Source organism: Cucurbita moschata, unplaced genomic scaffold (assembly GCF_002738365.1).
Source record: "Cucurbita moschata cultivar Rifu unplaced genomic scaffold, Cmos_1.0 Cmo_Scf00005, whole genome shotgun sequence".
NCBI lineage: Eukaryota > Viridiplantae > Streptophyta > Magnoliopsida > Cucurbitales > Cucurbitaceae > Cucurbita > Cucurbita moschata.
This window is the reverse complement of record NW_019268521.1, coordinates 1222165-1247704: the sequence shown is the minus strand read 5'-3', so window position 1 is coordinate 1247704 and position 25540 is coordinate 1222165. Positions and strand designations below refer to the sequence as shown.

Below are 25540 nucleotides of genomic sequence, written 5' to 3'. Positions count from 1 at the left end.
ATTTCTAGAAAACCAACACAAATCATTTCAACATACTTTGTTTTCACTCACATGCATTATATGAAAATTTATACCAGATCACTCAGTATGTATAAAGTTGCTCTAATTAAAGCATGCTTAACTTTGAAGTTCTTATGATTGAGCCACCTAATGGAAGATGTACCCAAATGTACATGAGTAGTACACGGCTTGAGTATTTTAAGAAATACTTAGTAAGTAACCCCACTATTAAGGTTTTAAAATGCAAACACATGCAACATGATGAGACCTATTCTTTTAAAACATTGTAGCATGACTTTAAGCAGCTTTCCACTCCAGACAAGGTTAGATGTGTAGCATGACTATACATGGCCCACATGCGAGCATGAACCCTCTAGGTGAGCTTGCACACCCTCTGGACTTGGCTCGTCGATGAGTTGTACCAAACACCAGAGAGGAAAAGAGCCCGCATAATATCATGACGAACATAAATGTCGTAAATCGTAAGTTGTAATATACGTGTTCATATTCATCATATTGAGAAAGTATCTCGATGCACATGACTCACAATTATGCATGAGATCCTCGTAGCTTATGATCATGACATAATTTATGATGCAAGACAAATCTCCCCTCGTAACATAACAAATCTATGAATTATGCATACATAATTTCAGTACACTTTTTTATACCTAGCATAGCTTTCATGACATGGTCTATAAATGTTTATGCATTATAGCATATCATGACATTACACAGCATATCATGATATAACATATCATGACATGACATAACATATCATTCATACATATGACATGTGCTGGATCCACGTGATACATACCATCATACATAATACAATTCATCCAATCAAGCCAACAGTAGAACCATTTACTTGACTAGCCTAAACCGACGTTACTAAAGCCCATTAGTGCGAGCCTAATAATACTTTTTGAATCTTGCTTTCACGTCATAATAACGCTTTGTATCGTGCTTGGTCACTTTGTACGTGGTGTTTTTTTCGATAAAAGAATGGTAATTCAAGTAAGCAAAAAAAGACTCTAATTTGGCTTTGTGGGGACATTTGAAGGGATCTTGGCCATTTATTTTCCTATAACTTTTCTTTGCTTGCTTTTGAAGATGGGCTATGTTTGAAAGTGATAAGAGCTCTACCTAAAAACACTATGTTTCAATTAAGAACACCTCAAATTAAAGCTCTTAGATACCAATAATATATAGAATGAATACTCGTAAGTGTTGAATCAATCTAAATGGAACGACCCAGATCCACGGTTAGTAGATATTGTCATTTTTAGCCTTTCTTTTCTCTTTTGGGCTTCTACTCAAGGCTTTAAAACGCGTATGCTAGGGGAAGGTTTCCACACCCTTGTAAAAGATATTTTTGTTCTCCTCCCCAACCAATGTAGGATATCACACTTTAAGATGCCAAGCTCGTTGTGCCAACGTTTTTCATGAACATAGAGAATCAACCGGTTACAATGCACCTTAATAGACGAAAAATATAATTTTTTTAAAAATAAATAAAGAAAAGTTTTTAAATTAAAAAATTTAAAAAAAAAATGTGCAAAATAAAATGGAGATAAATGAGAGAGAAGAGATGAGATAAGGTGGGGCCCACATTAAAAGAAGGAAAGGAAGTGGTGGGCCTCGATCCTCGCGTTTCACCTTGTGTCAAACAAGAGGTGAGATTATCAAAGTCTATTCCTCCCCTGCAGTTAGCCAAACGACCCTCATGATTGTTTAGACAATAAGATGCGTGCAAAATAAAATATTTAAAAATTCTATAATTTTTTTTTTATATAAATAAATAATATTTGTAATTTTATATAAATAAATAATTACCATTCATACTTTTATTACATGAGTTAATTTTAAATAATTAATTATTATTCATTAGTTTATTTTTATTAAATTAAATTAATTAAATAATTTAAACGAGGCTGGAATATTTTCCAGATAAAGGTAAGACGCCCATGTAAGGTTGACATAGGCATCGCAATCTCGAGACCGTGGTACATGCTTAGAATAGGTTCACATTTTAAATTTAATAGTATAAATTAGTATAGTTGAGTCATATTTATATTTAATAGGTTATAGGTTAATATAGACCATTTAATTCAGTAATGTTTTTCCTCATTTCTTTGTATTTGTTTATTCGAGATAATAAATAAAGTATGAATTAATGTGGCTATGATAAGAGTTTATTAAAATAATTTTGCATTAAATATCATTTATTTCCGAGGTAATAAATAAGGTATGAATTAATGTTGCATTTATGATAAGAGTTTATTAAAGTAATTCGGCATTAAATGTCAAGTTAAATGTATAATATCAACCTAAGTTAAATAAGTAAATTTAGGATCGTTACATTTCTTTAGTAAATATGAGGTAGGACGCTAACTCTTTGATGTTACATTAGTACTTTAGCTAGTCATCTCTCCATAACATTATTAGACGTTACTAACTTTCATATGTCATCCCGTACATCCTTATACTAAGGCTAAGGCCAACCAATTCTTTAACTCTAGAAAGCTTTTCTCCCATTCTCGTTGTAAGTGCAAGTTGTGTTCGTGTGAATCAACTGAGTTAAATTCAAAACATTCGAATAAAACCTTATACATCATCCAAGTAAGAGAGCTTACAACTGTATGTCTCTGAACAAGTCTAGACCAACTATAGACCGTTCCTCCTTTAAATTGGTCTACTATACCATCTTCTTTAATATTCGCTCTTAAGAAAATAGCTTTGTCTAACCAAGACTTAACTCATAAGGTGCACGACCATCAACACATGTCTAGAACCCTCTTTGAATATTCGATTCATAGCAATTACATAAACTTTAAGGCATTACTAATGTCGTCGCACGACCATCAAACATGTCAAGAACCCTCTTTGAATGCTCGATTCATAGCAATTACATAAACTTTAAGGCATTACTGAGTCCACGACATCGCTCTAATTCACACATCCTTCTCATACTCGGAGAAAACCTTTAATCCTTACCCCTCTTGGTTCATATATTCGAGGGAACCTTTGTTTCTACAAGAATTCATGTTTTTCCATTACTATCTCGATAAGTTCTTCATGTTTAAAATATCGTCGTGTGTGCCAACCTTTTCCTCTTAACAATCAGAGTTAATCCACTTTCTGAAAAATGCTGAAGCGTGTGAAGTCCTTGCTAAGTAGCTCATGTGTGTATAGACATGTCCTACTTTGTCCTTCAAGACACATGCCACACCTTGCTCAAATGTTCAACCATCGACCATTTTTCCCATACAACCTCCAAGCTTCCTTTGAACATTTCCCTCGTACCGTTATAGTGCATAACCATTCCCAATACGAGAGTTATTTCTTCCAATTTCTTTGTAACACGAAGAAAGGAACTTAACAAAACTCTCCTTTAGAAGTGATATTGCATATGCATATTCTTACGTGTAGTAAAACTTAAGATAGCTAATAATCAGTTTCAAATACGCATTTTTAAAAAGGATGTTTAGGGGTAGTTTCGTCATTTTTCTCTAGGTTGATACCTCCAACATGTTATGATTCGTTAGTGGGGTCTAACAAAATTACCCTTAAGGTCATAAATGAGTCTTATATAAAGTTTCTTATCACTTAGGAGTCCTTTCGAATCTTCATACATCGCAAAATTCTTATAAGGGTATTTTAGTCATTTACCACTCAAAAGCTTCGTTTAAGTCCTTAACTTATTCCAATGGCATTGTAACTTTACATAATTCCTTTAAACCATGAAATGAGACTTCTTATAAAATTTCATGTTGTTTAGAGATCACTTGGGTTACAAACCAATGGGGTAATTATAGGGGCATTTTGGTCATTTTACACCTATTCTTCGTTTAGCCTCTTAACATAATCCAATAACCACAATATTTTATGCATAATTTTATCATGTAATATTAAACTTTATATTAAAATTTCATGAGCAACCGAACCCATTTAGTGGGTTATTTTAAAGTCCCTTAAATCCGAAGGAAATTATCTGGTTTAGATTCTTAACTTTTGGTTCTTGACTTAATTCTCCCAGGTGATTTCTACGGGTAAAACTTCTAGTTCTTCTTTCCAACCAATCTCACAATCCACCCACTTCAAGGCTCAGTGCCCTCGCTAGCACATTGCTTGGTGTCTGGCTCTGATATCATTTGTTACAGTCTAAGCCCACCGCTAACAAATATTGTTTTCTTTTAGTTATCCCTTCTAGATTTTCTCTCAAAGTTCTTAAAACGCGTCATTTAAATATATACCCATAGGTAAGCTTTATTCATATAAGTAGAGATAGTCATATCATTGTAAAATAGATCATTAAGAGGTCATCTTCATCTTCCCCTCATTAAACTATAGGGTGAGGCTTAAAAGACAGGAGTTTCCATGAGTGCTCCCATGGTATATCCAACACCACAGCCTCGAAATACGAAAACATTTTCTCGCTATTACTTACTCCCTTTATCACCAGCCGATAGGCTTTTCCAGCCACAACTTGAGTCGCACCGCTTACCACCTTCGTGAAAGTCACATCTTCCTTGCTTTGCATGGCATGCTCCATCACCGCAAACCTTCCAAGCTCTTGCACGTATGGGTCATTGATATCCATAATCGCCACCCAACCACCATAATGGATATCATCCGAGTCTTGGAGCCTCGCATTGTTTTGTATGGAAGCTGCTTCTATAGAACTCATTGTACCTTCTGATAGATGGGTTTAAAATGATTTGGATCATGTAGGAGCTCAATATTTATACTTAGTGATTCGAACCAAGATAAGTGTTGATAGCTTTGAATCTTGATATCATCGAATCTCTTGTGGACCTCATTGATAAAGAGAATTAATTCTACTAGCTATGAATGGAGTTCAATTAATAGGGACCAATATCTCTTTATATTTGTTGTAATCTATTAACATATTCCCTTTGTGATGGAAACAAATATTCTTTCTGATGAGTGCATGCAAACGTTAGTTGATAAGGTCGATTTGAGATTCTAGTTTTTTGGTTTTTGATGTAAAAGGCGTACAATTATATGTATGCCTACTATGACACGAAGAGCTCATGTCCACTGCTAACGGATATTGTTATTTTTGAGCTTTTTATTTTGGTATTTCCCTCAAGATTTTTGAAACGCTTCTAATAGAGAGAGGTTTGTAACTCTAATAAAAAATGTTTCATTCTCCTACCCAACCGATTGGGATCTCACTATTGGATGGAAGTCCCACTTCGACTAATTTAGGGAATGATTATGAGTTTATAATCAAGGAATACTATCCCCATTGGTATGAGGTCTTTTAGGGAAGCCCAGAGAAAAGCCATGAGAGCTTATGCTCAAAGAGGACAATATCGTATCATTGTGGAGAGTCGTGTTCAACTAATATGGTATCAGAGTCATGCCCTATACTTAGCTATGCAACAGTAACATGGTATCAGAGTCATGCCCTAAATTTAGCCATGCCAATAGAATCCTCAAATGTCGAACAAAGTTGAACCTCAAAGGCATAGTCAAAAAGTGACAAAAGTATACTTTGTTCGAAGACTCCAAAAGAAAAAAAAAAAAGGAACTTTGTTCGAAGGGAGGTGTCCAAAGAAAGTCAGAATGATCATGAGTTTATAATCAAGAAATACTATCTCCATTGGTACGAGGTTTTTTGGAAAAGCTCAAAGCAAAGCCATGAGAGCTTATACTCAAAGTGGACAATATGATATCTCATACCATTGTGGAGAGTCGTGTTCAACTAATACTCACAACGATTGTGATCACTGCACACCTAGATAAGAACATTATACCCAAGGCCACCGCTAACAGATATTATTTCTTTTGGTTCGTTACGTATCGCCATCAACCATGAATGAGAGATTTCCATACCCTTATAAGGAATATTTCGTTATCCTCCTCAACTGATGTGGGATCTCACAATCCCCCAAGCTCACCGCTAGCAGATATTGTTTGTTTTGGTTTGTTATGTATCGTCACCAGCCATAAAGGAGAGTTTTCCACACCCTTATATGAAATGTTTTGATATCCTCCCCAACTAATGTGGGATCTCACAATTCACCTCCTTCGGGTCCCAGCGTCCTCGCTGGCACTCATTCCCTTCTCCAATCAATGTGGAACCCCCCAATCCACCCCTTTGGAACTCAGCCTTCTCGTTAGCAAATCACCCAGTGTCTTTTGTAATAGCCCAAACCCACTACGAGTATATATTGTCCTTTTTTTGGCTTTTCTTTCCGAGTTTCCCCCTCAAAGTTTTAAAACGCTTTTGCTAGGGAGAGATTTCCACACCCTTAATCTCACATAAAATAGTCCCTATATTACTCAAAATTATGGCTAATTTATCATTTCCTTCCTTGAATCCTTATATTTGAGTAAATCAAAATTGGGTGAATCATAAGTCAAAGTGAAAGGAAAGAGAAAAGCACACCAAATCTAGAGACAATAGTATACATAGATACCACTTTCATTTTATTATCTCATTCATATATCATAAAAGGAAACACAACCCAAATATTAGGCATAGATAGCCTTTATTTTAGTGCCCCATTTGTTCATAGATATGATTCATAGAAGCAATTAGTGGATCAGTTCATGAGTAAAGGTACAAACTCTATGAGCTTCCATGTCTTCTCCCATGGCTTATCATATACAATAGCCATATAAAGCGAAGAGATACCCAAGTGATTACTTGCTTTAATAAGAAGGCGATAATTCATTCCTTCCACCACTTGTTTCTCGCCACTTTGCACACAAATGAACTTTAGATTTTCCCCTATTCGCATATTATCGTGCTCCATCACTGCAAACCTTCCCATCTCTTGCACATATGGGTCCTTGATATCCTCAATTGGTTTCCATTGACCAACTTCGATACCCTTCTTGTCTTGGAACATGGCTTCATTTTGTCCCGGAGCAGCCTCCACGTGTGAACTCATCGTAACGTTTGATTGATAGTTTGAAAAGACTTTGTAATGATGGTTTGCTCTCGATCGAACTAAGAGTTTGATATTTATAGCTGGAGTTTCACCTGGAAGTTGATATCATGGAATCTAATTTATAGACTTTATAGATATCAATTATGGAATTCTTTGAATTGACAGCTTCGAATTTGATTCAATTATTTGGGACCATTACATCCACTTTGTCTAAATTGACCAATGTCTTTGGGATAAAATTCTCTTGTGTTGACGTCGTTTTTGTGAGATCCCATCTCAGTTGAGGGGAACGAAACATTTTTTTATAAATGTGTGAAAACCTTTTCCTAGCCGACGTGTTTTAAAAACATTGAGGGAAAGTCAAAAAAGAAAAGTCCGAAAAGGACAATATCTGCTAGTAGTTGACTTGGGCTATTATAAATAGTAATAGAGTTAGACACACGAGCGGTGTGCTAGTGAAGATGTTGAGGTTCGAAAGGGCGTGGACACCAGACAGTGTGCCAATGAGGATGCTAAACCCTTAAGGATGCTGAGCATCGAAAGGGTGTGGATAGGGATATACATTCTTTACAGGGGGTGTGGAAATCTCTCCCTAACAAACGCATTTTAAAAACCTTGAGGGAAAACACAAGAAAGAGCTAAAAAAGAACAATATCTGCTAGAAAGTCTAAAAAAGAACAATATCTGCTAGAAAGTCTAAAAAGAACAATATCTGCTAGAAAGTCTAAAAAGAACAATATCTGCTAGCGGTGCACTTAGGATACTACAATTTTAGTCTCTAATGTTTTTTTAAACGTGTTGTCTTAGTCGTCGGTATAATTTACCTAAAAAATAATTTAGTACTAACAATTAGATATTCATGAATCATTGTGCTAGATTTCAATATTTGAAAGGAATAGAAAAATAATGAATTCCAAATGATATAAAGGAGTTTATACCTTCAATTTCGAAATATTTAAGTAAGAAACACTCGAAGTTTGAATGTGCTAACTCTAGTTTACTTACGTTTTTTTTTCTTCGATATTCTCTCGGTTGAGAGTTGAGAAAAGCGCGTGAGAGGTACAAAAGATTTGAGGGAATACTCTCGATAAAGCTTTTTAATTGTGGTCTATTATTCGAGTAAGAGCTCAAAATTTAAACTCTGGTTTTGAACGAGGACAATTATTGAACTAATTTAGTGCGGTTCCAGAGCTCAGCAGTGAGATAAAGAATATTCTCGTAATCAAATCATTATTTATCGAGAGTAATCTAAAGAACTAAGAAAATGAGGAAGGTCAAGGAATATGAAGTAAGAAAAAGAGAAAGGGTAGTGTTTGGTTCTTTCACCTTCCCCTTCAAACACCATAAACAAACCATAAGTTTACTGATAGAAAATTAATATAGAGAGACTAAAAATATTAGAGAGTAAAAGGGTAAAATATTAAAATAGAGGGTAAAATAAAAATATTTTAAAATCTAAGTATCTGTGCTACTACGAGCCCAATATGTATAAACTCACTGTTTAAAATAATAAATTTTCTTACTTTTAAGGATCCGTAGATTTTGTTAGAGGTCTTAGTGTGTGATTTTCAAAGCGCAGAAGGAAAAAATTTACCGTGTTTAAAATAAAAAATGCATGGGACACCTCAAGGAGTTTTGAAAAAATTTAAAAAATGTTCGATTAAATGGAACGTTCAAGTCAAATTCAACTAGGGCAAAAAGGTAATTTTGCGCCCCGCACACCAACTTTGAGGGTCTGGATTGACCTGCAAGGACAAGAAAAGAAACAAAAAATGGGGAGAGAAGAGGAGTTGAGGTTTTGGATGGTTCGATTCTGTCAAGAAATGGGCACGAATGCGACGTAAGTCAACGGTCATTTCCTTTCGAGATTTCACCTTAGATTTGAGATTTTTTGGTTTATTTAGTTATTTATATTCGACTAAACTAATCTAGGGAAGGATTACTGTAAGTTTCGTGTTGAAAATAAAAACTGCGTCGGAAATCAAAACCGAGAAGCATCCAACTCTGATAAGTAACCTAATTTTTTTTTATCAATTTTTAACTCATTTATTAAGGACAATGAGTGTCAAAAAAAAAAAATGCAAGAAAACATATTTGGTTAGGTGGACTTGAGGTCTTTGAACTTTCGTTAAGAAAGTGAGTCGATTAAAGATAGAAAAATCTAAAGTAGTAAATGGGTCGGAAACATAAATATCATCGAAAATGTAGAAAATAATTGAAGGCAGGCAATCAGACAAACACACGCGGCAACGGGAGAGAGGGGAGATGCGTCTGGCAATGTGCCTAACGCTGAACGTTGATACGCAGCGCTCACAAGCTTACGTGACCAACGATCCAATCGAAATCGGCTCGTGACTGCGACCCACGCGCCTGTTAAGTGACCCGACGCCTCGCCAATCCCTACATGCCACGTGTCACATCCACAAAATTCAAAAGGCAAGTTTACGTTTGTCAGGGGTCTAAAAGTGCCTTGCTCATGTGTTGCCGCGCTGCCCGCGTGTGCACCCTACGTGTGGAGTGTGCGTGTGAAGAGCGCACGTAGAAAACACTAATTTTTGTCGTTTGATGTTCGATTATCAGTGTTTTGTCTCAGTTTCAATGCTAATCTATTTTGCAGTGAATTAAGTACCTGTGGAGGTAATTCGTAATTTTTAGACATCTCCACGTTTACAGATAGAGCTCGGGGAGGCACTCGAAAAACTTGTAAGTAACCAAACGGAATTAGGAAGTAATACCTCTAAAGTGCGCTTGTTGTTGCGTTCATTCTAGAGAATATTATTCCTAGATGGCTAGATCCGAGATACCTTGTACTTAGGAAGTTAATCGTATGTGTGATGAACTTGCTTGATGAAATTTCATGTTTGGATTCCTGTATGCTTAAATGGAATGCTCTACTATTGCTTATATTTAATCATGCTATATTTGACAGATGGGGGTATTTATATATCTGAGCTCCGGGTGCTTGATGGATGTTATCACCTCATTGAGCTTGTGACTGCATACATAGTTAAATGTACATAAACTCCTATGGATTGATTGTGTGAACTTATTTTGTGAACGATAAGCAATAGCGTTTGAGTTAAGTCTAGGGTGTACTTTTGTAGTAACTGGGTTAGGTTGAGATAGGGGACCTTCCAAATGTTGGGTTCAGTGGTACCGTGAGGAAAAACTAGAGGGTGAGACCCCTTTAACCCTAGACTGCTACATAGTGGAAACCATGAATGAGTGATTCTAGAAACCAAAGGCCTTATCACAACCATCTAACTACCGTGAGACCCAGAGGAAAACCTTAGAATCTTAGGACAAAGGAAAAAGGTTTCTTAGTCGACAGGAGTTGGTATAATGTTCGAAAACCTTCCACTTCCCTTTCTACTTCAGTACGGTATCGTCGAACTAGGCATGACGCTGGTTAGGATCGTCTTACTCAATGGTAGACCGACTACTCCGCATGGTAGATCTATGCTATAGTATGACGTTGATCACCCAGGTAGCCCGAAGATTACCTATATGGTGGGTCCATCCTATGAGAGGATGCTGACCACATGGCTGACATGTTCGAGCTAGCTTGTACTTGGGGGTAACACCCCTAATCCTTAGGTGACTGTATAGCCTATGGGACGAGTCCGCCAGTTAAATTTTCCATGGATGACAAGCAAGCTAACGTTCACAATGATGTCTTCCACCTTGGTACAGAGTTATATGAGGTAACACTTCATCCTTAGACGCCGAATACCGCTACAAAGGTTAAGTTCTTCTACCCCAAGTTGTATACGGAGAGTATTGAGACTCTAGAATTTAGACCATAACAGGTGGTTCTCTCCTAAAACTTCGATTCCTTCTTCCTCCTTGTAAAGCTTTGAACTCGTGAGGAAAGCTTATAACATAATTTTTGTTACATGCTCTTTCATTTTCATGCATTGTATAGTCTATTGAGTCACTCTTAATCTTTCGATGCCTCAAAATGCCTCAAAATTTCGAAGTGTGATTGTATCAAATAGAAGATATCATTTAATCTTTCCCTAAAATGAAGTAAAAAAGAAATTGTTGCTTCGATTTACAATTATCCCCTTAATTACGGATCTCCACAATGGTATGATGAGCTTAAGCTCTCATGGCTTTGCTATGGGCTTCCCCAAAAGGCATCATACCAATAGAGATGTATTCCTTGCTTATAAACCCATGATCATTCCCGAAATTGGCCAATGTGGGACTCACTTCCAACAATCCTCAACACTACATGCATGACATAACTGTAAAGTTCAAAAATATTCCTTAAAAATATTTTATAAATGATATCATGAACTTAAACATTCATAATAAAACTGTGATGGAGCTCGAGAAACAAATCCTGCTCCGAGACCCGAAGGATGTAAATGTGGTGGTTGGAAACCATTAAGAATATCAACTACCGACGTATAAGAGATCATAACGAGCAAGTCGAGGACAATATAAGAGAAAATTACACGTAAATAAGAGTTTTATTTTATTATCTCATTCATAGAACATAGAAGGAAACATAACCCAGATGTTAGGCATAGATAGCCTTTATTTTAGTGCCCCATTTGTTCATAGATATGATTCATAGAAGCAACTAGTGGATCAGTTCATGAGTAAAGGTACAAACTCTATGAGCTTCCATGTCTTCTCCCATGGCTTATCATATACCATAGCCTCATAATTCCAAGCCAAACCAACGTGGTTTCTGGCTTCAATAATAAGCCGATAATTTGTTCCAGCTACAATTTGGCTCCATCCCCTTATCACACAAATGAATTTCTAATGTTCCCCACTTTGCTGATTGTGCTCCATTACTGCAAACCTTCCTATCTCTTCCACATATGGGGTGATTTTCTCAATCGGTTCCAATCGACCATATTCGAGATTTTTCGGACCTTGAATCGAGGCTTCATTTTGCCCGAGAACAACTTTGACGTATGAACTCATCGTAACGATTTGATTGATAGTTTTAAAAGACTTTGTAGTGATGGTTTACTCTCGATTGAGTAAGAGTCCAGTATTTATAGCCTTAGTTGCGCCTAGAAGTTGATATCATGGAATCTAATTCGTAGACTTTATAGACAAGAATTTATAGAATTTGATATCATAGAATATCGAATGGATATCTGAATATAGAAAAAGTATAATTTCCTTCCTTGAGTAGATAGCCTCGAATTTGATTCAATTATTTTGGACCATTGCTTTTGCATTGTCTTCGTCCTTACAAGTTACACCAATTATGTTTTCGTGAATTATTGTGTTGATTTTTTAGGCAAACTAATAGAAGAGAGAGATCTCATAACCGAGAGGAACAGGAAAGTAAGGAGTTTGGAGTAGTATAAAAAAAATCTTATAACTTTGGCTTTAAAATAGTTAAGTTAACAACGATTCGAGATGGAAACGAAGTATTATTTATAAAGGTGTGAATGAGTTTTAAAACTGTGAGGCTGATGGCGATACGTAGCGAGCCAAAACGAACAATATCTGTCATTGGCAGGATTGTACTGTTACTAATGATATCAGAGCCGTGAGGCTGACGACAATACGTAATGACCTAAAGTGGACAATATCTACTAGCTAGGGGCTCAAAGCGGACAATATCAACCAATAGTGGGCTTGAGCTGTTACAAATGATATCAAAGCTGTGAGGCTCACGACAAGACATGACGGGTTAAAGTGAACAATATTTGCTAACAGTAAACTTTGACTGTTACAAATAATATTAGAGTCAAACACGAGGCAAAGGACTAGGAGGAACGCTAACCCTCAGAGAGGTAGATATTGAGATCGCACATCATAGATAGATTGATGCAATAGGTGTACCTCTCATTCTAGTATATTCTTTGAATATAATATCACATCACAGTTGTAAAGGTGATTTTTTTTTTTTTTTGTATCCCCATTACTTGTATCTTCAAACCTTACAAAATTAGTGACATTATTTTTTTCGACCAAAATGTCAGATATTTGAATCTTCTACTTTCATCGGTTGAATTTTATAATAATTTATTTTTTATTCCAGAGTGAATTTTTAAAGAATTATTATTATGAATCATATACATGTATGGAAATACTCTTTACGTATGTGGTAGAGGGGTGAATGTGTCATTACCTCATTTTCGAAGTGTAACGGCTCAAGCCCACTACTAGCAGATATTGTTCTCTTTGGACTTGCCCTTTCGGATTTTCCCTCAAAGTTTTAAAACGCATTTGTTAAGGAGAGGTTTCCACACCCTTATAAAGAATGATTTGTTCTCCCCCAACCAGCGTAGGATCTCACAATCCACCCCCCTTCGAGGCCCAGCATCCTCGCTGGCACTTGTTCCCTTCTCCAATCGATGTGGAAACCCCCCAATTCACCCCCCCTTCGGGGCCCAGCGTCCTTGCTTGCACACAGCTTCATGCCCACCCCCCTTCTGAGCTAAGCCTCCTCGTTGACATATCGCTCGGTGTCTGACTTTGATATCATTTATAACGACCCAAGCCCATCGTTAGAAGATATTGTTCTCGTTTTAAATTTCTAGCCAATCAATTGCATCTTACTAATGCTACTCTTTCTCAATAACGGTAGTATTTGCCCATTAGCAAAACAAAATATGTTGTCTTTTTCAAGAAGCTCAGTAACAACACATTCGATCTTTGATATGATACATTATGATATTTGGGGGCCTCATAAAATTTCTACCGATTCTGGTTTGCGTTTTTTTCTCACTGTTATTGATAATTTTACTTGTTTTACTTGAGTTTTTCTTATGCCGTATAAATCAGAAGTACATCATTTGTTAATGAACTTTATTAAATTTGTTCAAACCCAATTTCACACTATTATCAAGATAATACTACCAAACAATGTAACAGAGTTCCTGTCTTTCCAACCATTTTTTACTTCTTATGTTATTGAATTTCAGAGTCCTTGTGTATGTACTCTACATCAAAATAGTCGTTGAACGTGAGCATCGACATATCTTAAATGTAGCTAGGTGTCTTCTTGTTCAATCACATGTTCCACTTAATTTTCGGGAAGAGTGCATTTTAGTTGTTGTTTATTTTATAAATAAAACACCATCACCATTGTTATCTAACAATCGCCCTTTGAAGCACTTTACAAACAACCACCTACATTTCATCATCTTAAACTTTTTTGTTGTAAATGTTATGCAACTATAGTACATCCTAAACAAAAATTTTAATCTCGGACAATTCTTGGTGTTTTCGTAGGATATCCTAGTGGTCACAAAGGTTACAAGTTATATAACATACAATCTCATAGATTCTTTATCACCCGTGATGCTAAATTTTGTGAAGATTATTTTTCTTTTTCATTAGCTTCACAAACTTTGACATTAGCTCCTTCAACTCCCATTTTACCATTCCATGATTCAAACATCCATTTTTCTCTTATTTCATCATCCCCTTCACCTTCTGTTCCTTCTCCAGGTTCACCCACTAGTTTTAATCCTATTCTACCTGATACATCAGTTCCACTCCGACGTTCTATTCGTATCAAACAACCTCTAGCTTGACACAATGATTATGAGATGTTCTTCAGCCATTCATTTAACCTCTAGCTCAAGTCCTAGCACTGACACCAGGTATCCCATACATTATTACCTATCATTCTCTCGTTTTTTCTTCCACTCAATGTGCTTTTCTAGCTCTTATTACAGACCAGACAGAACCTAAAACCTATGATGAGACCGTTGGTAACCCATTATGGTAGTAAGCTATGAATACTCAAATTACATCTTTTGAACGTAATCATACTTGGTCTCTCATTCCTCTACCACCTGGCCATAAAAAATTGGTTGTCGTTGGGTATACAAGATTAAATACAACTCTGATGATTCTGTTGAATATTATAAAGCTCGGCTAGTATCAAATGGATACACTCAGGTTGAAGGTATTGATTGCAAAGAGACATTTTATCCTGTAGCGAAATTTACTACACTTCGTTGCTTACTCACTATTGTTACTGCTAGGACGTGTGAGGTCCTATCTTAGCAACTCACATGTCCGTGGCTTGGTCTATCTTAACTCTAATAAATCATTCTATCCATATTTTAAGAACTAAAAGCAAGTTAACGACTCGTGCTCTTTATTGAAATCAACATCTTGTGTTGAAAAAAATTGCAAATACTTAATTTAATCTTAATTAAAACTTTTCTACTCCCTTCCAAATGAATTGTTTTCTTCCTTTAACTAGATTAATGATTTTATCAATTTCATATCTTACTTAACCTTGCTAAAATTTCCAACCATTGACCTCTATGCCTATACGGCAAAACTTTATTTGAATATTCTTTCCTATAATCATAGTGAATAACCATCCTCAATAGGAGGTTAGTTCCTCCCCCTTGCTTTGTAAGGCTATGGAAGGGGACTTAGACAAAACTCCTTTAAAGCTACTACTTCGTAAACATGGTAATTAGCTTTGCATATGGAAGACATCTAGCTACTTCAGAAGTCGGTTTTGAGTAAACCAAATGAAATTTGCTTATTAACCCTCCTTGGACTAGTTCCATAAATTCAACTGAGTTCATTAAATGTAAATTAAATTTCTCTCTTGAAGCTCAATTTTGCACATATATAAAGGAGGTCTCGTCCTTGTAATTAGACCTTGAGGTATGCAAGTTCGTTCATATACTCAGGATCCCTCTCATGTACTTCTCTTTTATGGTGTTACATGCATACCGATTTTTTCTGTCTAAGATTATCCTCATAAACTAACAAGAGTTCTTCGAGCATATTTTGTCCTTAGTCACTTGCATCCCAGCAAAATTTCTAGAATGTCTAAATAAAACATATTTAACCATGAAGTTTCTATGATCGAGCCACTAAGAAGGTAGGTGCCCTTGTTGATATAAGTAGTAACGTTCAATTCTTTTTAAGCGTTTATTAGTCATTCTATCCTCAAGATCCCTGTCATTCAGATGTAGTCTCGGTTCATTCATGTACTCCTCCTTTACTCGAATATTACAAAAATTCTAGAACGCTTATTCTTATGTCCAATAGATCCATAAATTTTAGAAAGCAAGTAAAACACGGTTAAACTTTCCTTCAATTTCATGTCTATATTGTTTATAAGAGTTAGCAAATTGTACCAGGAAAAAAGTTCAACATTAAGGATTTTATTAGATATAAAATTCAAAGTTGATAGAGTGATAGGTTGGGTTGTTCTAAAGAAAAGAGAGAGAGAGAAGAGCAAGATTAGGTTAAACATAGATAGGTTTTATTTAATAGTGCGATTATTGATAATAGGTAAGGATAGTAAAGCACCATACATATCATTGTTTAATATCATTGTTTAATATCATTGTTTAATATCATTGATTAATACATAATTAAGAATTAATCTTCCCTCATTTATGTTTAAGGAGAGGCTTAAAGGATATGAGGGTCCATGATTGCTCCCAGGGAACATCCCACACGATAGCCTCGTAGAAGTAAATCCCATTATCGCCCTCTTTTGTTGCCCTTATCACAAGGCGGTAGTTAATTCCAGATACAACTTGAGTCCAACCATCATCCACATGTGAGAAAATCAAGTGTTCCCCACTTTGGTTGTTGTGCTCCATCACTGCAAACCTTCCCCTCTCTTGCACTTTTGGGTCATTGATATCCTTAATGTGACTCCACCCACCACATATCATATTTTCTCGTTTTGCGATGAGGCCATCGTTTTGGGACGCAGCTGCAACAGAACTCATCCTAACTTTTGATAGATGGTTTTGAAAAGATTTTTAATCGTGGTATGCTCTCGATCATGTCGGAGCTAAAAATTTATACTTGTGATATGAACTTGATAGCGTCGAATCTAATTCTTTCATTTAAAGATATCATCTTAATAGAATCTCTTGTGGACCTCCTCAATGATCAAGAGCAATGGTATTTCATGGCTAGTAGATAGGATAGCTATGAATCTAATGCAATAAGTTGGGGACCAATATTCCTTTATATCTTAGGATTAAAACTTATATGGCTATGAAATATGAATCACACTTCTCCATTCTTTTACATGGAAACAAATACCGTGAAATCCCACATAGGTGGGAAAGAGAATGAAGCATTCTTTGTAAGGTGTGAAAATCTCCTCCTAAAAAAACTTGAGGAGAAATCCGAAAGGGAAAGCTAAAAAAAGACAATATCTGATAGCGGTGGGTTTGGACTGTTCGAGGATGGAATGCCTCTAGTGCTCTTGACTGATCTAGACTTGAGGAGTCAGAACTGAGAAACATAGAGATGTGAATCCATGTCAAGACTGCTAATCCACTCTAGAGCCTAGAAAACCACCACGAGAACCATAGAAAGACAAAGGTAGCATTCTAGGCTGATAGCAACTAGTACAATGTCTGAAGAGCTTCCACTTTCTTTTTCACTCTGGTATGATATTGTTGAGTTAGGCGTGAGGTTGGTTAGAGATGTGTGACTCAATGATTTGTTAGATTATCCTACATGGTAGATTAGTCCTGTAGTTGGACGTTGATTATGTGGGTAGTCAGTGGTAAACCAGCACAAAGGATCCATCATGTAGGTGGGCGTTGATCATGCGGGTAGCCAGTGGAGCTAGAACGTATTGAAGGGTTGGCCCACAATCTTTGACAACTACATGGCTTGTGGAATGAGTTCACCAATTAACCTCCCATGGATGACGAGTAAGCTAGTACTCACCATATTGTTCCCACCTAGTACAGACTTCTTTAAGGTAACGCCTCAACTTCGGACACCTACTATCACTATATAGTCTAAGCTAGCTACCCAAGGCTCTGCCCAACAAGAGCAACCTACCATCATGGATGCAATGAGAGCCTAAAAATACAACTAGGTATAGTTATAAACTCATCCCCTTTTTCCTTTCTTTTTTAGGTGTTTGTAGGCTGTTGGTTTGGGAGCTATGTGGTCATAAAGGGGTCGTTCTGTAGCGTCGGTCCGTCTTTGTATTTGAGTCTTTTGTACTTTTTTTTGTAATTGTATCCCAAACCCATTTTTTCGTTTGTAATAAATTTGAATAGTATCGTCTTACCATTGAATTTTATTATGTATTTGATTTTGTTGCCTTTATTTCTATTTAAATTTTATCAAACTTTCATCTTTTATTTTATTCAACCTTTTTAGTCTTGATGTAGGTTTTGAAACCTCAAAAATTGGGTCCTTAGAGGTGAACTCCTACAAATTTTTCTAAGATGCGTGTGAATGAAGACAAAACATTAAAAAATGAGCTATTTGATACATGGGGGAAAATCTTCCCTCTCAAAAATAAAAAGTAACGTGATCATAGTGCAAGAGATACAGTGCAATGTCAAGGCTATTAAGTGTTTACCTTCGATCAACCCTCGGTATATAATTCTATCTCTTTAAGTCAATCAAATTTGGGTGAATTAGGGTTTACCTTCAATCAAGAGGAAATAAAGAAAGGAAACATAACTCAAATATTAGGCATAGATAGCCTTTATTTTATTGATAGATAATGATATTGCATCGTTCATAGAAGCAATTAGTGGGTCAGTTCCTAAGTAAAGGTATAAACTCTATGAGCTCCCATGTCTGCTCCCATGGCTTAACATATACAATAGCCTCATAAGTCCCAGGGAAACCAAGTCCATTACATGCTTCAATAATAAGCCGATAATTTTTTCCAGCTACCACTTGGGTCCACCCCTTTATCACACAAATGAACTTAAGATGTCCCCTTGTGTTCTTATTGTTCTCCATCACAGCAAACCTTCCCAACTCCTGCACGTATGGGTCCATGATATTCACAATTGGTTCCCATTGACCACATTCAATACCCTTTTGGTCTTGGAACACGGCTTCATTTTGTCCCGGAGCAGCCTCCACGTATGAACTCATCGTCACGTTAGATTGATACTCGTAAAAGATTTTGTAATACTCGTTTGCTCTCAATTGAGTAACGATTCAATATTTATAGTTGTAGTTGAGCCTAGAAGTGATATCGTGGAATCATTAATTATCTTGTGAACCTTATCAATATAGAGGGCACATACAATTTCCATCGATGACTAGATAGGTTCGAATTTGAATCAATTATTTAGGACCATTGCTTTCTCATCGTCTTCATTGACCAATATCTTTTAGGCAGAATTTTCTTGATTGGTACAAAAGATTTGAAAATGTAACCTTCTAATTTGTACTAATTTATTTCATAGTGAAATTTCTCATCGTGAATTATGGTTTTTATCGAGTTTTCGAGTTTTTAATCGAAACCTTGAAGTTTCGACAAGAAAAAGTGAAGCTGTTTGATATCTTTTTTTAAAAAAAAACTTATAAGAAAGTAGTTGGTTTGAGCTTTCCCTTTCGAGCTTCGTGTCAAGGCTTTTAAAAGCCAACACCCTCAAAGGGTGTTTCGTTCTTCTCTCCAATCAAGGTGGGAATCTCACATTCCACCCCCTTCGAGACCCAGCATCCTCACTAGCACTTGTTCCTTTTACCAATCGATGTGGGACCCCACCAAATCCACCCCCTTCAGGGCCAGCATTCTTACTCCCTTCAGGGCCCAGCATCTTTACTAACACATCGCCTCGTGTCTACACCCTTTGGGGTGCAACCTCCTCGCTGACACATTGTCCAGTGTCGGGTTCTCATACCATTTGTAACGGGCCAGATGAGCTTTTCCCTTCAGGTTTCCCCTCAAGACTATAAACCGCATCTGCTAGGAAAATGTTTCCACACCCTTATAAAGGGTGTTTCGTTCTCCTCCACAACCAACGTAAGACTCTTACAATGCAAAGAATAGAGTCGGGGGAATTTTATTTCATTATACATTCTATAAATAATAATAATAATAAAAAATGATAGTTAAATCAATAGATGAAATATGCGCACCTGCCAGTGTTGTATATTCCTATAAGAAAGTTGTGAGAATTCAAAAGAATCTGATTGACTTTGTTTGTCGTGTGATTCCTACTTTTGAATGTGAATATACAATGAAAAGAATCCTCTTTGAATTTATATCACATCAAAATTGTAAGGCTGAGATTGTTTTGGGTGTATCCCAATGTCTTAGGCCTACATTAATTACATATTCAAAGTTTATTAATATTATACTATTTTTATTTTGGTCTTAAAAACAACATAATTTGTCACTTCTTTAAGATCTAAATTTTGAGTCTTCCAATCTCGGACCATGACCAAAAATACAAGCGATAAAAATAAATATAGTAAAATTTTGTGCAATTTAAAAATGAACATCAGTAATTAAAATCAAATATCATTTCTAAACAATACAAAAAGACTCAAATTACACGACTTGACTTATGCCCTAGGTCGACCCCTCTATGATTGCGTATTTCCAGTCGCTCCCCTATCTCGACTGACAACTAGCAAGAACTTGAAAATATATGTAGAATGAGTTGAGTACAAAAAATACTCAACAAGCCGCCGACTTATAGGTTCTCATTGCATTCTCAACCAAGTAAGTTTCCACGGGTTTTCTCTAGGTTATGGGAAGTTTGAGACTCATTTTATCGTTTTCTAAGCTTCTGGGAAATCTCAAAGTTGCAAGTTGTTTTCTTATTTCTCACGGTGCCTATCGAGTCCCGAAAGTTGCTCACTGGTTCTAGCATCATGGATCTACTAGACAACGTATCTCATCTTAAGGTGAACCAACTTTTCTATTCTCATACTTAGTAAGCTTCCACTCGATTATGGTTGAGGCACAATCTCATCATATTCATTTAGAACTATGACATCATCTCTTATAAACATCATTTGTTTAAGGTTTGTTGATGACCCTTAACGAAGGGCCACAGTATCACATTTAATCTTGGTGTGATTGCATGTGTCTGCCAACTAATAAGTTTAGTTGTGTAGTTTCTTTTCCCTTCTATACAGATTTATGATAGTGCAACCATGTTCGTGAGGCCCAAGGTCATTGCAACACTAACCGAACTCATCTTGAGTTAATGTGAGATCCCACATCGGATGGGGAGGAGAACAAAACTTTCTTTATAAGGTTGTGGAAACCTCTCCCTAAGAGACCGCATTTTAAAATTTTAGGGGAAAATTCGAAAGGGAAAGTCCAAAGAGGACAATATGTCTACTAGCGGTGGACTAGACTTGTTACAAATGGTATCAGAGCTAGACATCGGATGATGTGCCTGCGAAGAGACTGAACCCTAAAAGAGGGTGCACACGAGGCGGTGTGCCAGCAAAGACATTGGACATCTAAGGGGTGGATAGGACGTTCCAATATAAATGAATATTGTCGAATAAGATTCATAACAATTTTATCTATCTACAAAGTCATGAAAATAGTATTGTTTGTCCACAGAGAGATTCTATGATGTCTTAATTACAAGAATTAGATTCATAGCTATCCTATCTACAAGCCATGAAATATCATTCCTCTTGTTCATTGAGGAGGTCCACAAGAGATTCTATTAAGATGATATCGAATTAGATTCGGCACTATCAATATCGTCTTAGTTCATATCACAAGTATAAATTTCGAGCTCCAACATGATCGAGAGCATACCACAATTAGAAAGCTTTTTCAAACTATCTATCAAAAGTTACTATGAGTTCCGTTGCAGCTGCCTCCCAAAACGATGGCCTCGTCGCAAACCGAGAAAATATAATATGTGGTGGGTGGAGTCACATTAAGGATATCAACGACCCACAAGTGCAAGAGAGGGGAAGGTTTGCAGTGATGGAGCACAACAACCAAAGTGGGGAACACTTGATTTTCTCACATGTGGATGATGGTTGGACTCAAGTTGTATCAGGAATTAACTACCGCCTTGTGATAAGGGCAACAAAAGAGGGCGATAATGGGATTTATTTCTACGAGGCTATCGTGTGGGATGTACCATGGGAGCAATCATGGACCCTCACATCCTTTAAGCCTCTCCTTAAACATAAATGAGGGAAGATTGATTCTTAATTATGTATTAAACAATGATACGTATGGTGCTTTACTATCCTTACCTATTATCAATAATGGCACTATTAAATAAAACCTATCTATGTTTAACCTAATCTTCCTCTTCTCTTTTGTTTAGAACAACCCAAATTTGTTACTATATGAATGGATTCAAATCATTAATTACAAGTTTAGTTCAAATTTTTATTAAAATTTAATTCGGGTATATTTGGTCTTTCAATCGAGACGACATCTGAATGAGAGGGATCTTGAGGATAGAATGATTAAAAAAGACTTAAAAAGAATTGAAAGTCATTACTTATGCTCACAAGTGACTATGTTGCAATGGAATCAATGGAATGTCGAGACCTTGAGGTGCTGGATTGTTTCGTCCGAATGGGAAGGACATGCTTGGTGAAGGTAAAATATTTATGTATTTGAAAGGATTTACGGATGAAACATTAATTTTTGGTGAATTTGCTGGAAAAGTGAATCCTTCGATTTAAGATAATTAAAACTAATGAAGCTATTTCATATCGTGAATCTGAGAAGGTGTTATATTTCGGTCGGAAGATGAGTGCATTGTAGCTCTTATTGATCAATGGTACATCACATATGACGAATTAGAATGGAAGAAGTTGGCTTAAGAGTGCTTGGCTAACATGGATTTGTTTTCTAACGAGACACGACATAAACTCGAACACACATAAAGTTGGCTTAGCCAACATATATTGATGCTACTCTACGCTAGTATGACTGACCCCGAGTAAATTTGTAATGGACTTGTTGGCTATATTGTAATGTTCTAAAGATTTTACCTTAATTAAGGTTTCATTTTGTTTACTCCGACTTCTCAAGTAATTTGTTGTCTTTCATATCCAAAGTTAATTATCATGTTTCCTAAAGCAGTAGTTTAAAAGAGTTTTCACTATGATTATAGAAAAAAATATTTAAATAAAGTTTTGAGTTCGTATAGGCAAAGAGTTCGATGGTTGGAAATTTTAGCAAAGTTTAAAAGGTGTAGCTTTGAAAACAAAGTAATACATGAAATTGATTAAATCATTAATTTAGTTAAATGAAGAAAACCATTCATTTGGAAGAGAGTATAAAAGTTTTAATTAAGATTAAATTAAGTATTTACAATTTTTTTCAACACGAGAGGTTGATTTAAATAAAGAGCATGAGTCATAAACTCACTCTTAGTTCTTAAGATATGAATAGAATTATATAATAGGGCTAAGATAGACCAAGCCACGGACATCTGAGTTGCTAAGGCAGGACCTCACACGTTCATACTGAGTGCATTAGCTTGGCCGTTTAGAGGAAGCAACTGACCCAAGTAGCGATACAATGAATATAAGGAATTGATCAAGGTAGCGAGATGGACATTTATTTTCTTAGAAACTAAGGTTCCCTCCAGAATACTAGTCAAGAAGCAATGATTTAAAGACTTTCTTCAAGTTTTAACATGATTGTATGAGTCAGCGTGATGTTTATTGACTCACTAATGCCTACCACTCGAATTTCTTGTTACAGTGTTTATATTGATCATAGGATAGTCAAAGACAAAAAGAGACGACAAGATGAGCCGTTAAACTAGTTTTGATAGTATCACATACTATGCTTCATTCCAAACCTTACAAGTTTGAGTCTTAGTTAGACAAACCTTAGGTGATAAGGAAGATGGTATATGTAACACCCGAGCCCAACAGGTACGTGAGTTTTAAAACTTTTCTCTTTTAATTACGAATTTCTAAGATTTTATCAAAAGCCTTAAAGGTTGAATTTAAATTAGGTGTAGAAGATAGAAGTGCTCGAGATAACTTCAGGGGTGTAGGAAAGAATATGTGAAAAATCAACCAACATTTTGCCCTCATACTAAATAAACGGGGTAACATAAAAACACATTCACACCTCTACCAAATACATAGAGAGTATTTCCATATCGACTATATGGTTCATAATATAATTCATATCCTAGAATACAAAATGGAAAATGTTGGAATGAAAAAGAAATTATTATAACATACGAGTAACATTCACAAATATTATTTACTTATTTATTATTAAAAAAATTTATTTGGGTTTTTTTAAAATTCAACTGGTGAAAATAGAATATTTAAACATCTAATTTCTTAACGTAGGCGTACCTAACTGGGATACACCAAAAAAAAAATTCTCACCTTTACAATTGGATGTGATATTAAATTCAAAGAGGATTAGTTTTATTGAATATTCCCATCCAAAAGTAGGAATTACAAAGTTTAAAGGGTTCTCCTACTCGACGTGGGATCACACAATTTACCTTCTTGGGAGGCAAGCATCTTCGTTGGCATAATGCCCGGTATTTGGCTCTGATTCCATTTGTAACAGCCCAATGACATTACTGGTTGATATTGTCCGCTTTGGGTCATTACGTACTATCGTCAACCTGACGGCTTACCATTTGTAACAATACAAGCCTACCACTTATAAATATTGTTCGTTTTGACTCGTTATCTATCGCTGTCAACATCATGATTTTAAAATGCGTTCACACTTTTATAAATAATGTTTTCATTTTCAAGCAACGTGGGATCTCACAATTTCAAACTTAAATATTTTGAAGCTAAAAGTTGTAAACTTTTTGTATACTACTTTGGAACTTTTTACTTTCTTGTTCGCGAGATTTCTTTCTTCTATGTGTTTGCCTAAAAACTCAACATAATAATTCACCCACTTAAGTGGTGTAAATGGTAAGGACTAAGACCATGCAAAAGGAATGGTCCAAAATAAATGAATCAAATTAGAAGTTATTTACTGACCAAGGAAATTATACTTTTTTTATATTTAGATATCTACGGAATATTCTATGATATCAAATTCTATAAATCATTGTCTATAAGGTCTACGAATTAGATTCCTTGATATCAATTTCTAGGCGCAACTAAAGCTATAAATACTAAACTCTTACTCGATCGAGAGTAAACCATCACTACAAAGTCTTTTAAAACTATCAATCAAATCGTTACGATGAGTTCATACGTCGAAGCTGATCCTGGGCAAAATGAAGCCTTGATTCAAGATCCGAAAAATCTCGAATTTGGTCGATGGGAACCGATTGAGAAAATCACCCCATATGTGGAAGAGATAGGAAGGTTTGCAGTAATGGAGCACAATCAGCAAAGTGGAGAACATTTGAAATTCATTTGTGTGCTAAGGGGATGGAGCCAACTTGTAGCTGGAACGAATTATCGGCTTATTATTGAAGCGAGAAACGACGTTGGTTTGGCTTGGAATTATGAGGCTATGGTATATGATAAGCCATGGGAGAAGACATGGAAGCTCATAGAGTTTATCCCTTTACTCAAGAACTGATCCACTAATTGCTTCTATGAATCATATCTATGAACAAATGGGGCACTAAAATAAAGGCTATCTATGCCTAATATTTGGGTTATGTTTCCTTTTATGATATATGAATGAGATAATAAAATGAAAGTGGTATCTATGTATACTATTGTTTCTTGATTTGGTGTGCTTTTCTCTTTCCTTTCACTTTGACTTATGATTCACCCAATTTTGATTTACTCAAACTACTCAATTAAGATTCAATTATGCAAAGGATTCAAACTACTCAATTAAGATTCAATTATGCAAAGGATTCATGGAAGGAAATGATAAATTAGCTATAATTTTGAGTAACATAGGGACTATTTTAGGTGAATTTCAATCATACAAAAAAAAAAAAAAA

The 25540-nt window shown here is 35.9% G+C and overlaps 6 protein-coding genes across 6 annotated transcripts; 2 read left to right on the top strand and 4 right to left on the bottom strand.

Annotated features, from left to right (window-relative positions):
* Positions 1–4345: 4345 nt before the first annotated feature.
* Positions 4346–4693, bottom strand: LOC111442891 (cysteine proteinase inhibitor 8-like). The gene has a single exon (XM_023080451.1). The coding sequence runs from the start codon at positions 4691–4693 to the stop codon at positions 4346–4348; it is 348 nt and encodes a 115-aa protein (XP_022936219.1).
* Positions 4694–6581: 1888 nt separating this feature from the next.
* LOC111442890 (cysteine proteinase inhibitor 8-like) lies at positions 6582–6932 on the bottom strand. The gene has a single exon (XM_023080450.1). The coding sequence runs from the start codon at positions 6930–6932 to the stop codon at positions 6582–6584; it is 351 nt and encodes a 116-aa protein (XP_022936218.1).
* Positions 6933–16288: 9356 nt separating this feature from the next.
* LOC111442889 (cysteine proteinase inhibitor 1-like) lies at positions 16289–16636 on the bottom strand. Its single transcript, XM_023080448.1, has one exon. The coding sequence runs from the start codon at positions 16634–16636 to the stop codon at positions 16289–16291; it is 348 nt and encodes a 115-aa protein (XP_022936216.1).
* A 1792-nt stretch (positions 16637–18428) lies between these two features.
* LOC111442888 (cysteine proteinase inhibitor A-like) lies at positions 18429–18776 on the bottom strand. Its single transcript, XM_023080447.1, has one exon. It carries the CDS (start codon positions 18774–18776, stop codon positions 18429–18431), a length of 348 nt encoding a protein of 115 aa, XP_022936215.1.
* A 2686-nt stretch (positions 18777–21462) lies between these two features.
* Positions 21463–21810, top strand: LOC111442887 (cysteine proteinase inhibitor 1-like). Its single transcript, XM_023080446.1, has one exon. It carries the CDS (start codon positions 21463–21465, stop codon positions 21808–21810), a length of 348 nt encoding a protein of 115 aa, XP_022936214.1.
* A 3009-nt stretch (positions 21811–24819) lies between these two features.
* LOC111442885 (cysteine proteinase inhibitor 1-like) lies at positions 24820–25164 on the top strand. Its single transcript, XM_023080445.1, has one exon. The coding sequence runs from the start codon at positions 24820–24822 to the stop codon at positions 25162–25164; it is 345 nt and encodes a 114-aa protein (XP_022936213.1).
* The last annotated feature ends 376 nt before the right edge of the window (positions 25165–25540 follow it).